Source organism: Phyllostomus discolor, chromosome 2, assembly GCF_004126475.2.
Source record: "Phyllostomus discolor isolate MPI-MPIP mPhyDis1 chromosome 2, mPhyDis1.pri.v3, whole genome shotgun sequence".
Taxonomy (NCBI): Eukaryota; Metazoa; Chordata; class Mammalia; order Chiroptera; family Phyllostomidae; genus Phyllostomus; species Phyllostomus discolor.
Genome location: NC_040904.2, coordinates 186017831 through 186030017, shown reverse-complemented (window position 1 = coordinate 186030017; position 12187 = coordinate 186017831). Strand labels below are relative to the sequence as shown.

The window sequence follows — 12187 nt, the reverse complement described above, 5'->3', positions numbered from 1 at the left end:
TTACCAATATTGGAAATATAAAAAATACTCTCAGCAATTTTATAGAATAGTAATTTCAACAATACACTGATCATGTTAATAAAAAGATTAACTTTGACAACAAAATCAGTACATTTGTTCACACAGCCTTCCCCCATAAATGTTAAATTATCACAAACTCTTCACTGTGTGAGCTATGTCTGTTTACTGCTTCATTCACTGCATTCAATAGAATACCACCAAAATATTACTGGAGACATTAAGAATAGAAAAAATAAAGGTAAAATACTTCCTTTACCTGCAGTAATCACACAGATCATTAGCAAAAAAAAATTATGAGATAACTACAGAATATAAAGAATAAACTATATTAGCTTTGGGGCTAACTAAGGGGTAAGACAAAATAAGAGGGAAATTATCTCTCTAGGGAAAGATTAATTATAAGAAAAAATACTTCATCCTTATCTCTTAAAAAGCCCTATTAGGGCACTAAAATATCAGGTGAGAGAGACACATAGCTAGAAATGGGAAACAACACAGGTAAAGGTAAAAGGTACAGACACAGAAACAGGTAGGTATCGGGCAAGTAATGGTAAAGCTACAACTCTGGACAAATGTAGAATAGGCACAACAAAAAAAAAGTTTGCTGTATTTGTACAATTGTAAATGAGAGATTTTCAGTGATTCAGAATTCAATAACAGACTGTAAGAGATCAAATAGTTTCCAACCTTCCCTCTTGCCACAACCAATTTATTTCTCAAATTTATAAGTATTGCTTAAACCTGAGACAAAAGCTCCAGGGCACGAATTCTGCTACCTTGGATCTGGTTCATACTTGAATGGGCGGATAAACCAAATTTCAGCTATGATTCCTACAGCCTGTAGAAATGGGGTAGGGCTCTGATTCACATGTGAACGTTCTTTCCATTTACAGAAAAATTTTTGTCTCATTTTAAGTTATTTTAAAAATTGCTCAGAAGTTGGCCATGTAAATCATACAGAAAAGATGCAAGATATTACATTGCTGAACACACTGAAAATTTAGGCTATAATATTTAAACACAGCTAAATTTCTGTTCTTCAATGTTATTATTAGTTTATATTTTCTGTAATTTAGATGTTTCTTTTGTGTACTTGACTTTCTGCTATGATGTTTCTTCATCTGATTTATAATGATGATTGACATGGAAGAAGGAAATGTGGTATCACACAAACTTGCACATAAATAACCACGAAAACTGTATGAGAAAAATCAGTTTGATGAAACTCTTTTCTCTGATGAAAGTTAGAATATTTGAGGAAGTTGTAAATCTAAAACTCTTAAAATTATTTTAAAAGTGCCATTCAATATAGTAATGTAATATAGAGAATAGGAAAAGAAGTACTAGAATCCTTTTATAGAAAAATTAAGATTTTTTTGATTATGAAAGTCTAAGATATTTCTAATACTCTACTAAAATGTTAGCATTTAGTAAAGTGCTTAATGCTAAATAATAGTGATGACTACATGGGTGATGATATACAAAAAATATTTCCAAACTCAAAGGTCCACTTAAGGGCTGTGCAACCAAAGAGTTGCATATTCAATGAGTGAGACTTAGTCATATGGAGGAGCTGGGAGTAAATTAAACTTGGAAGGAAGGACAAGATTTTACTGATGGCATTTTGGAGAGAGAGGGAAATTTAGCTATGACAAGATTCAGGTCTGAGAACCCTTTTATTCATTTGGATAATAACAGTATTTAACATTCATTGAGTGCTTACAATTTGCCAGGCTGTGTTCTAAGAACCATTATAAGAATTATTATAAAAATAAATTAACCCACTTAATCCCAGGAGTCCAGTATGCTCAGCCCCATTTTACAGAGGAGGGGACTGGAGCACAAGGAGGATAAGTAACTTGCTGAGGGTCACAGCAAGTTACTAGTAAGTGATAGGGTCTGAGGTCTGCTTCCTCTGCCTAGAGCCTCCAGTCCCAACAGTTCACAAGCGTGTAGCCCTCTCTGTGTGTCAGGCATTTGTGAGCATTTTCTCTATTAACCCTGATGGCAGTTCAAAGAGCTATGTATTATTTACCCATGTCAGGCATGAGACCACTGAGATGGGTCAGGTGCAGGGTTAGAACCCATCCTACATCTCATATTCTCAATATCTCTGCTCCTACCTTGCCTAAAATAAAGGACTGTACAGCAAACTCAGAGCATCAGGTTGGATGAGTCCATGAAAGCCACATATAAAAGGATTCTGAGCAAAATTTTTAAGTTTAACTTGATTCATGAGACACATTCATCAGTGTCTAGGTGCTCAATAAATTTTGTTCAATGAATGATGCTCGAATGAACATCTATAAAATTAATTGAGGATAGTGTCATACCAGCCTCTCCTCCTAACATTAAATGGCAGCATGACTCACAAAATAAGATAAAATAACCACAGCCAGACAGAGGTCAGGTATTTCTTTTCTTTAAAACACTTCACCTCCCAAGTCCAGTCAGCCACAAAAGGTCTGTCTCACTATCACAGATCAGCCACAAAATGCCTGGGTTATAGCTTTCTGATTTGAATATCCAGGCTTCTGAAAGATCTGGCTAACTAGGTGAGATTAGCAAGATTTCTCACTGTATCACATTTTTACTAAGATAGCTAAGCACAGTAACATTAAAGAACACAATTATTCTTTATCATTAAAAAAAAAGAGGCTTCCTCAGTAATCCATGACTTTTTTCAGTTACTGCTTGGAATAACCTTAGTTATATCTAGGTTACTAGGTGCAAGTTTTAAAAGGCTTTATTTCAATTAATCCAATATCTTTAATTTTTTAAGACAACTTTTAATCCAAAGCGATATTCCCATCCCAAATGCTTCTAGAGGATCTTAAGCCAAACCAGCATCAAAAATCTGCTGTGTTCTTTTTCTTATTCAATGAGGGAGAATTAAACAGAGATGTTTCTGATCTTTCCTAGTCTCTATTAGAAGTGCTACTGCTTCATCTGAGGTGCCTTCATGTCTCAAATAACATGAAAAAAATGACAAAAAATAAGAAAAACGGTCATTTCTTTGGTCCTTTGTTTTCCTCTTTTCCAACCTTGGGGCAATAGGGGGCAGTATTGCTTATATACCAACACGGTCAGCTTATATTTCCTCCTTTTTGATAAGTATTTTTATTGGACCTAGTGTGAAATACCATAGCTACATCTTTTTTCCCTCTCTAAGCATATGATAGTGAACTGGTAACTGCTTTTTTCATAGATTGTCCTCTGAAAGAACTTGTGATTCAGCTTTTACCTGAAACTTTTTTTCTAAAGGGTAAACATATCTTAAAAACACACACACACACAAACAGGAAATCAAACTCATGATCTTTTCAGTTATTTCAAAATTTAGTAGTAAGTGTATTTTCTGCAAGTCATCTTCATTATCAATTTGTCCTTACATTAATTGTTAATGAGTAACATTTCCATCATATATGACTTGGGATTAAATATTTGAGACAATACAGGTTGATGTTTTAAAATAAGTTGTCCTTTCCTCTCTGTTACAGCCCAGCTATATTACTCAAAGTCAACAATTAGCAAGTTTCTCCAGTTGTCCCACAATAAAGGAAGTTAATCCATTAGAGAGAAAATAACAACAAAAAATTTAATGGAAATTAGTTATTGTAACTGACTAATTTAACTCTATAAACCATTTCTTTTCCTGTTTAATGTTGCTATTGTTTTTGGTTTATAGGGACCGAGCCCCTTTTATTTTTACTTCAGAGATGGAATACTTCATTACAGAAGGTGGGAAAAACCCACAGCATTTCCAAGATTTTGTGGAACTTTGCTGTCGGGCTTATAATATTGTCAGAAGACACAGCCAACTAATCTTGAACCTACTAGAAATGGTAAGTCCCTTGGGGGAATAACAGAAAAAAAAAAAGCTTCAATTATATCTTTCTATGAGTAGTAAATTTTTGCTAATGGCTTGGAGTTCCCCAAAGAGCTGTTCAAAACAGAAATAAATGAACAAACTAAAAGTACCATTGTATAGCTTATAAACACATTTCCTAATAAATTTACTAATTAGTTCACAGTTGTCCCAAACATTTCTATTCAAGATAGTATTGACATAATCAGGGGCCATCTCAGTATACTTTGATTAAGATCAAGGACAGTAATTTAGAATATTGTATCAGTTGTATTGTGCTTTAGGATTTTTTTTAAGTGCTTTAAAAAAAACTATCACACTTATACATTATGGCAACTCAATGATGTAAATAGACCAGGCAAGGATTTCTCCTGGCTCCCCTCTCACTCTCTGCCTTTGATCACTAGCAAGTGATTAGAAACTGAGAGTCAAAAATGTGAGGTGACTTGCAAGCAACTCAACCAGAGAATGCTACATTTAGTAATATGCCTTTGGTTTACTGAGTCATGTTCCTTTGTGTTCTCTGCTGACCAACAGGGGAAAATTCAATGTTTCATTCCACTGTCCAATACAAAGAGATGACGATCAGATATGCAGGGTAAGAGGGGAGGGATCTGTCAGAAACGTCTTCTGGGAGAAGAACATAGTGATTCGTTTGGTCACATACATACATACTAGTTATTGCAGCAAACTGTAGGAGAGTAGTACACTTTTGCTAGATCAATATGATGTCTGGAGTCAACATGGTCATCAAAAATAACTGGTCTAGAGGCTTCAGCTGACAATAATTCTACCAGATACTGTTTAGGGTACAAACTTGGTGGCCAGGCTTTCCTGGGTTTGAGTCCTAATTTGACATTCTACTGGCTACATTGCTCCAGTAAGACTCTATTTCCTCATCTATTAAATGAAGATAATAACATCTACCTTATATAGGTAGGATCGGTAAATGCATAACCTAATCTTGAATGCCTTGTGTGAGCACTATGCTAACATCTTTATGTATGTTAATTGCTTTACATTTCATGATAACCCTAAAAATAATTAATATTTAAAAACTTAGTATAGCACCTAACAAATGGCACAATTCACTTAATTTGTTATACTAGTTCCTTGTTAATCTACAAAAATACTGTCCAATACAGTAACCCCTACTCACATGTGGTTATTTAAATTTAAACTGATATTGAGTAAAATTTTGAATTCACCTCCTTAGGCTCACTCATTAGCCACATTTCAAGTGCTCATAGCACTTCACACATGTGGCCAGCAGGTACCAGATTGGACAATACAGCTATAAAATACATCCATCATTGCAGAAAAGTTTCATTAGGCAGTACTGAATAAATGTTGACCTGATTGCAATGAAGGTTTGATTTGGATCATTGTTTTAACAACATATGTACCTTACTTCTCTTTTCTTTGCCTTGAAAAAAATGGGAATTTCTAAAAATATTATAGACATGTAACCCTTCATTTACAAAGGTTTCTTTATGTGTGAACTGGATATATAAGATTCTGTCTATCTTCAGAATCAAGTTGGCTTTCCAATAATTGTCAGTGACTCATATTGGTAGATTTGTGTTTTATCTCTGAATCCCAGAATTCTATTAGGCCATATTGCAATTATGAGATGCCTTATGGTTCATAATCTGTGTTCATACCACAGAGGAAACTCTACAAGGACTGAGTCTGTGACCTTGACTCCATTTACATAATAAATATTCAGATACTACTAAGTCTAATATTTACTTGCGATCTAGCAAACTTTAAGTCATGAATCCCTGAGCTCTTGAGAACTTGCTATATACCAGAAATTGTGAAAGGTACATTAACATATGAGACCCAGTCTGTCTTAAAATTTTCAATTTAATAAAGAAAATAAAGTTCATGTACACAAGTAACTAAAGTATTCAACATTTCTAAATGTCTATAATGTTGTAAATAACTACATATGAGAGTAAGTACATGCTAAGTATGACTTGAACCAGACATTTGAAAAGTAAACTAAAGCAGAAAAACACAAATATAGTTTATGCTGTTTCTCAGGAGACACTAAAATTATGCTGAACGGTAGTAAGTGAGCATGTTGATGTGAAAGGATGGCTTTTTGAAAAAATGGATTTGGAACATTATTGATGAACTTTATTCTCTTATTTAGTTAATTTTTCTACCTACCTAAAAAGAAAACTGCTAGCATAAGTCATAATATATTAATCATTAAATTATAGAGTTAATATAATTTTATTTCATTTAACACATAAATATATGATAGATTTTCAATTTTTTATTGTTATTCTATTACAGTTGTACCAATTTTTCCCCCTTTGCCTGTCTTCACCCAGCCCACCGCCCCACTCCCACAGTCAATCCTCACACCATTGTCCATGTCCATGGGTCATTCACACATGTCCTTTAACTAACCCCTTCCCTTTCTTTCCACCATTGTCCCCTTCTCTCCTCTCCTCTGTTTGCTATCAGTCTGTTCCATGTTTCCATGCCTCTGGTTCTATTTTTCTCATTTGTTTATTTTAAAAATTCTCACAATATAATATTAAAATCAGATATTGAATTTTTCTGGAATATTACATATCCAAAAGACTCCCTATGTTTGAATTATTTAAGTCTTGATTTTTAGGCTAAGGAATGCCTTGATTTTAGGCAGTGAAAAATACTAATTCAGATTAAGCATATAGTCTAAGGTTCAGGCTGTTACAGAAATTGAAACAGAGATCAGAAGCAATGTGGACCAATTAGACCAATGAACAAAAATATGTGTATGTGTGTCTGTGTGTGTGTAAAAGAGTAGTGTGTTATTCCCTCTCTTTCTGGTCATTTACCTCTTGATTTTCTTCTTCTCAGTTTTCACATGGCGTTCTGTAGATAATCGAAACCTCAGTAAACATTTCAGAACCACACTTTCTGTACTATAGAGTCTTAAAACAAAAAACAAATTTAAATTTGTGAAAGATTATTTTCTATCTATGTGGGTAAACTATATTTCCCTCAATTATCTCTCAAATTGACTCTTGCTGTGTAAACTTCTTTAAAAAAGGAATCAGGATACTGCACCATGACCCAACCACAACATAAGAAATACTTTATATGAGTCATAAATTCTATCTTCCATGAATGGTCAGTGACCAGGAGCTACACGGGTTTGGTAAGTCTATTATAGAGTTAACGGCTCATCCTCAGTAGAGAGCAGCATGTTTCCAGATATCCACAGTCCTTTTTATTTACTCCTGGAAAGAGCAGGGGAAAATAATCCGTGAAATTCCTATCCTGCTTGAAAGCACAACATCTGCAAGGAGACTCAAGAGTGTTGCTGGCTGAATTCACTAACATAAAAGCCTGTATTTCATCAGCTTTTTCTCTCATTAAAAAATCAATATCAGCTATTATGGAAGGTTCCCAAAGAACATAGGGACCATTCACCCAGTTTAAAATGTTTTTCACACCCATTATTATACCATATATTTCCCAGCAGAAATCTTTCTGACTTCTCTATGTAGTGGTGCAGACTGTCTGCTTCCCGAAGCACAGCTATCAAAATAGATGTGGATTTAGTAGGAGAATAGAAGTAGAAAAAAATTGTAATCTTCCTATCCTTGAAAAAGAACTTATTTGTTCATTACTTGTACTAGCCACTTTTTCCTTTTTCCTTTTCCTATAGTTGCAATTAAAGTTATTATCCATGAAAACCAAGTGAGAAGACACTTGAACTACATCTCTGTGGGCAAATGGACCCAGGTCAAGACAATCTTTACTCTCATGTGCAGATTCGTAGCACTCAAATCTTTCTCTCTAAGGAATGGAGAGTATCAATAAGGGCAAGGTCAGCACTTGCTACCTGTCATCAGTCATGAGCTAGGGAGAGAGCTAGGGTTCTTCTGATTTGAAGCTGGCTGCACTTCACACCCGTGTAGTGTGTGTGTGTGTGTGTGTGTGTGTGTGTTGGCAGAAGAAGGAGTTAAGTACAAGATCTACTTCCCAAGAAAATGTTTGACAGAGTCCTAAGCAAGCAGGTGTGAATTCAGGTTACCCATAAAAACTAGAAAGCAATTCATATCTAAAGAAAAATTACTGTAAATGAACAATCACAGCATAACAGAGGGGAAACTATCTCAATAAGTACACAGATGTTTCTAGAACTCTAAGTACACAACTGATCAGATAAAGCCTAATCTAGACTTTTGTTGCTTTTCAGACTATATGTCCCTGTGGTTGATTTTAAGTTTAGTAGTCAAATGTTGGACTTGCTACTTATAGATTTTCAATGCTTAATAGTGTTATGTGTTGTTCATTCATTCGTCCATCCATTCATTTGTTTATGCACTTATTATTTCATAGACATTCTGTAAGTTCTATTACTTACAAAACACCATGCTAGACAATATAGAAAATTCAACATTGAATACAAACCCAGTTATTGTTCTCAAAGCACTTAAAATTTAATCGGACACACATATACATAAACAAAATATAGTAAAATTTAGGCAGTAATACATACTGTGAAAGAGGTGGGGCCAAGATATGATTGTAGTATAAAGAAAGCAGTAACTGTATCTGTCAAGAGGACCTATAGTGTTTCAAGGGGGGGTTGGAGAATGAAGAAAAACCTATTCAAGTTATCTAAGCAAATGAAGATGAGGAGCTGACCTAGAGCAATAATTGCAATGGAAAGGGGAATGAATACAAGAGACTACTGAGGTAGCTCTTACAGAATTAAGTGATTGACCCTGGGAATTGGGAAGAAGGAGGAATAAAATAAAATATGAATTTCTTGTTACTTGAGCAGTGGTGGAAGTGAAAACAGAGATGAAACAGGAAAGAGGAGGAAGATTTTCCAGAGAATTTGCTCAAATTTAGCTGTCATGAATGCTATATCATCCATGAGGAGAGGCTGTTGGCAACTTCCCAGGACTGCCTGATCCATTTCCATGGTTTCAGTTACTATCTACATACTACTGACATACAGCTATATGGTGTAGGCCTCATCCAACCTTCCAAATATACCTAATCAACCTCCCAGTTTTCTCAATTCTACTTATATTTAAAATTCAATAACTTATCTTCATTCTTAAATAGTCTCCTAATCCAGTCTCTTATTTGGCCTCACATAAATGTAATTTTTAAAAATAACAACAACAAGCCCTGGCCAAGTGGTTCAGATGTTTGGATCATCATCCTATACACCATCAGGTTGTGGGTTCAATTCCCAGTTCAGGATGCAAACCTAGGTTGCAGGTTCAGTCCCTGGTTGCAGTATGTACAGAAGGCAACCAACTGATGTTTCTTTCTCACATCAATGTCTCTGTCTGTCTGTCTTCCTCCCTCTCTCTCTAAGGTCAATGAACATATCCTCAAATGAGGATTAAAAAAATAAAGTAAAGTAACAATGATCTCTCCAAAATACAATGCAATTATTTTATTGCCCATTTAAAAACATTAATAAAGCTCTCTTTCCTTTAGGATAAAGTACAAAATCTTTAATATTGCTGAAACACCCTACCCTACTTGCCTTTTTAGCCCAATCTCTTGTCACTCACCTACAGGAGACCCTATGTTCCAGGAGGCTATCCTGGATTTCTTTCTGTGAAAACATGGAAGATGTCTTGCTCTCCCTTGTACATCCCTATAGGCTGTTCCCTCAACCTGTGTAGGGAGAAGAGGAAAAGAAAACAGTTTCAAATTCATTTTTTTCCTCACTTGACCTTCATCAAGTAAATCACAACTTCACTCATCTGCCATAACCATATTCTCAGTTTATCCTTTATTTTTAGGATCAGCAGCATTGTTCTTAACTTTCCACAACTGGAAAAGTGCCTCGATTCCAGAGCAGAAAATAATTTATTATCTTAGTCAGAAAGGCACTGATGACATCATTCCTCTTCTTTTCTTTTTTTTTGCAAAGTTCACATTTATTTCAGAGAGATCTATTTTTTTTCCTCAAGAGTTTGGCCTGTGACTGCAGAGAATATTATCCCTTCAGCCTACACTATAAAATAAACAAAGTACTTTTCTAAAGGTTGGCAGAAAAATGCCTGAGCCTTTGTACAATTATACCTTTAATTATTTCATTGCTTTAATAATCTTTAATAAATGCAATCTCCACTTAACTAGAGAAAATTATGTTCTTATAGTATGAGTCATGGAGTCATGGAAGAACATAAAGAACCAGAGGGATAAGTTTTATGATCAGTGTCCTCACACACAATTTGACCTGGATAATTGAATTACAATTTGGGGGAAATTAAATTTTTCTTCTTTTAAATGGGCATTGTGCTATATTTTTTGTAATTATGTGTAAACTATAAAGATATTTTTATTCATTACCTATTGATTCTCCCAGAATATATTGGGTGTATTTATATCTACTTTAAAAGTAAGAAGAAAAAATACAATTAAAAGATCAAAAAAATAAAAATGAGAAGATAAAGGGGGTATAAATGGTGATGGAAGGAGGCAGAATTGCATATCTGAAACATGTAATTTTATTAACCAATGTCACCATAATAAATTTAATGTTAAAAATGTATTTAGAAAGAAGAAAGAAATAAAAATGTATTTAGAAAGAAGAAAGGAGGGAAGGAAGGAAGGAAGGAAGGAAGGAAGGAAGGAAGGAAGGAAGGAAGGAAGGAAGGAAGGAAAATGGAGGTCCCAAGAGGTTAAAAGACTTTCTCAAGATCATTCAGATTTTAATGGTAGATCCAGATTTTCTGACATTAGATACCTTATTATTTCTACTGTCCCATGCTGAATATGCCTCTTCTACAAGAAGACAATATAAGGATAAATAATACTCTCATGCTTACTTCAATAGTTTATGATAAAGTTAAATTATTATTCTGCAAGTGCTTTGACAACTTTATTGATTTTTAATTTTATTATTACTGATGTTGCCTCTACTAATAAATATGGCAGGTTAAAAACCATGAACATAGTTTTTCACACGCACAACTGAAAGGCATTGCAATGTAAATTTGTTTCTGCACATTTGTAGAATTAACCAAGTAAGCTAACCGAACTTAACCAACTAAGATTTCCTTTACATTTATTCTAGTTTTTGTTTGATGTTTGTTTGTTTGTATGTTTGTTTGTTTTGCCCAGATGCTACATGCAGGGCTGCCAGAGCTAAGTGGAATCCAAGACCTGAAGTATGTGTATGATAACCTTCGTCCGCAAGACACAGACCTGGAAGCAACAAGTCATTTTACCAGGTAGAGCTAGCCGTGAACGTGTGAGTGTGTATTCCTGTGTGTGTGTGCACACCTGTTCCATATTGGAGATGATTTTGGTGTGAACAGTCGTTGGAATGATACTGTCATTTCTAAAACCAGCTTGTGTCCGCATTCCCAAGGGGCAGAAAAGAACAACCGGAACACGGGTGTCTCTGTCGCACACCGGTCTTCGCTAGCCAGACTGTGCACGCGACACATTGCTCAGTAACAGGTCACCGAAAAGAGCAAGGGCTGACAAAAACAAATTGGTTGTTCTACTTGAACTATGTCCAGAAAAACCATTTGGAAAAAGAGATTTATGATGAGATATAAACTCGTGACTTTCATCTCTAAGAAAATACAGTGCTGTGTCATCGCGGGGACAGAGCAATTATACTGCCACAATTTACAAATAGTCCCTCCTATCACTATAAAAAGGAAAAAAAAGTATACTTTGGATGAGAAAAAGCTCTTTTGAGCCCTGAACAAAGGGAAAATGTAAATGTGCTTTATTTGTCAGACTGAGTCCCATCTCCCCACATCCCTAGTTGCATCTGACCCACCCGGAGCTGTAAAGAGTGGAGTCTTAGATATGGGTGAGCTGGCCTGGGTTGACTCATCTCCCATCTCCATTCAAGAGAACTTGAACTAATACTGGAAGTAGATCTGAAGACAACCACCTCCTAGCAATGAGCTCCGCATACTTTCTGCCAGACTAATTTTCCAGCTTTCAGGTGTTATGTAGTATGCTCTTTTAATTAAACTTCTTTTGAGAAATTCATAGTAAAGAACTTGTTCTCCACTGCAAACTCAAAAGATATCTAGTCATCTAAATTAGGGCAGGTCGTTTTTCTGTTCAATTATTGTCTGGCCATTTCCTACCCCTAGTTTTCGAGGAGCTTATAATTTAATTGCCTTTATGAATGTTTATCCACCACAACTTTATTATTGCCTAATGAATCATCTTCTGAGGAGATCACATTTTCAGCCTACATTCATTCCTGCTTTGTGTATTTAACTTGCATTCATAGCCTCATCATAAATGTTCCCAAAGAATAAAAAATTAATGAAATAG

The 12187-nt window shown here is 35.0% G+C and overlaps 1 protein-coding gene across 1 annotated transcript in view; it reads left to right on the top strand.

Moving 5' to 3' along the window:
* PIK3C2G (phosphatidylinositol-4-phosphate 3-kinase catalytic subunit type 2 gamma) overlaps nucleotides 1-12187 on the top strand; it is a 263031-nt gene that overhangs the window by 188567 nt on the left and 62277 nt on the right. Inside the window, exons 26-27 of the mRNA XM_036019298.1 lie at nucleotides 3710-3866; nucleotides 11003-11112. Coding sequence (XP_035875191.1) covers nucleotides 3710-3866; nucleotides 11003-11112 — 267 coding nt within the window. The remainder of the gene's footprint in view (nucleotides 1-3709; nucleotides 3867-11002; nucleotides 11113-12187) is intronic.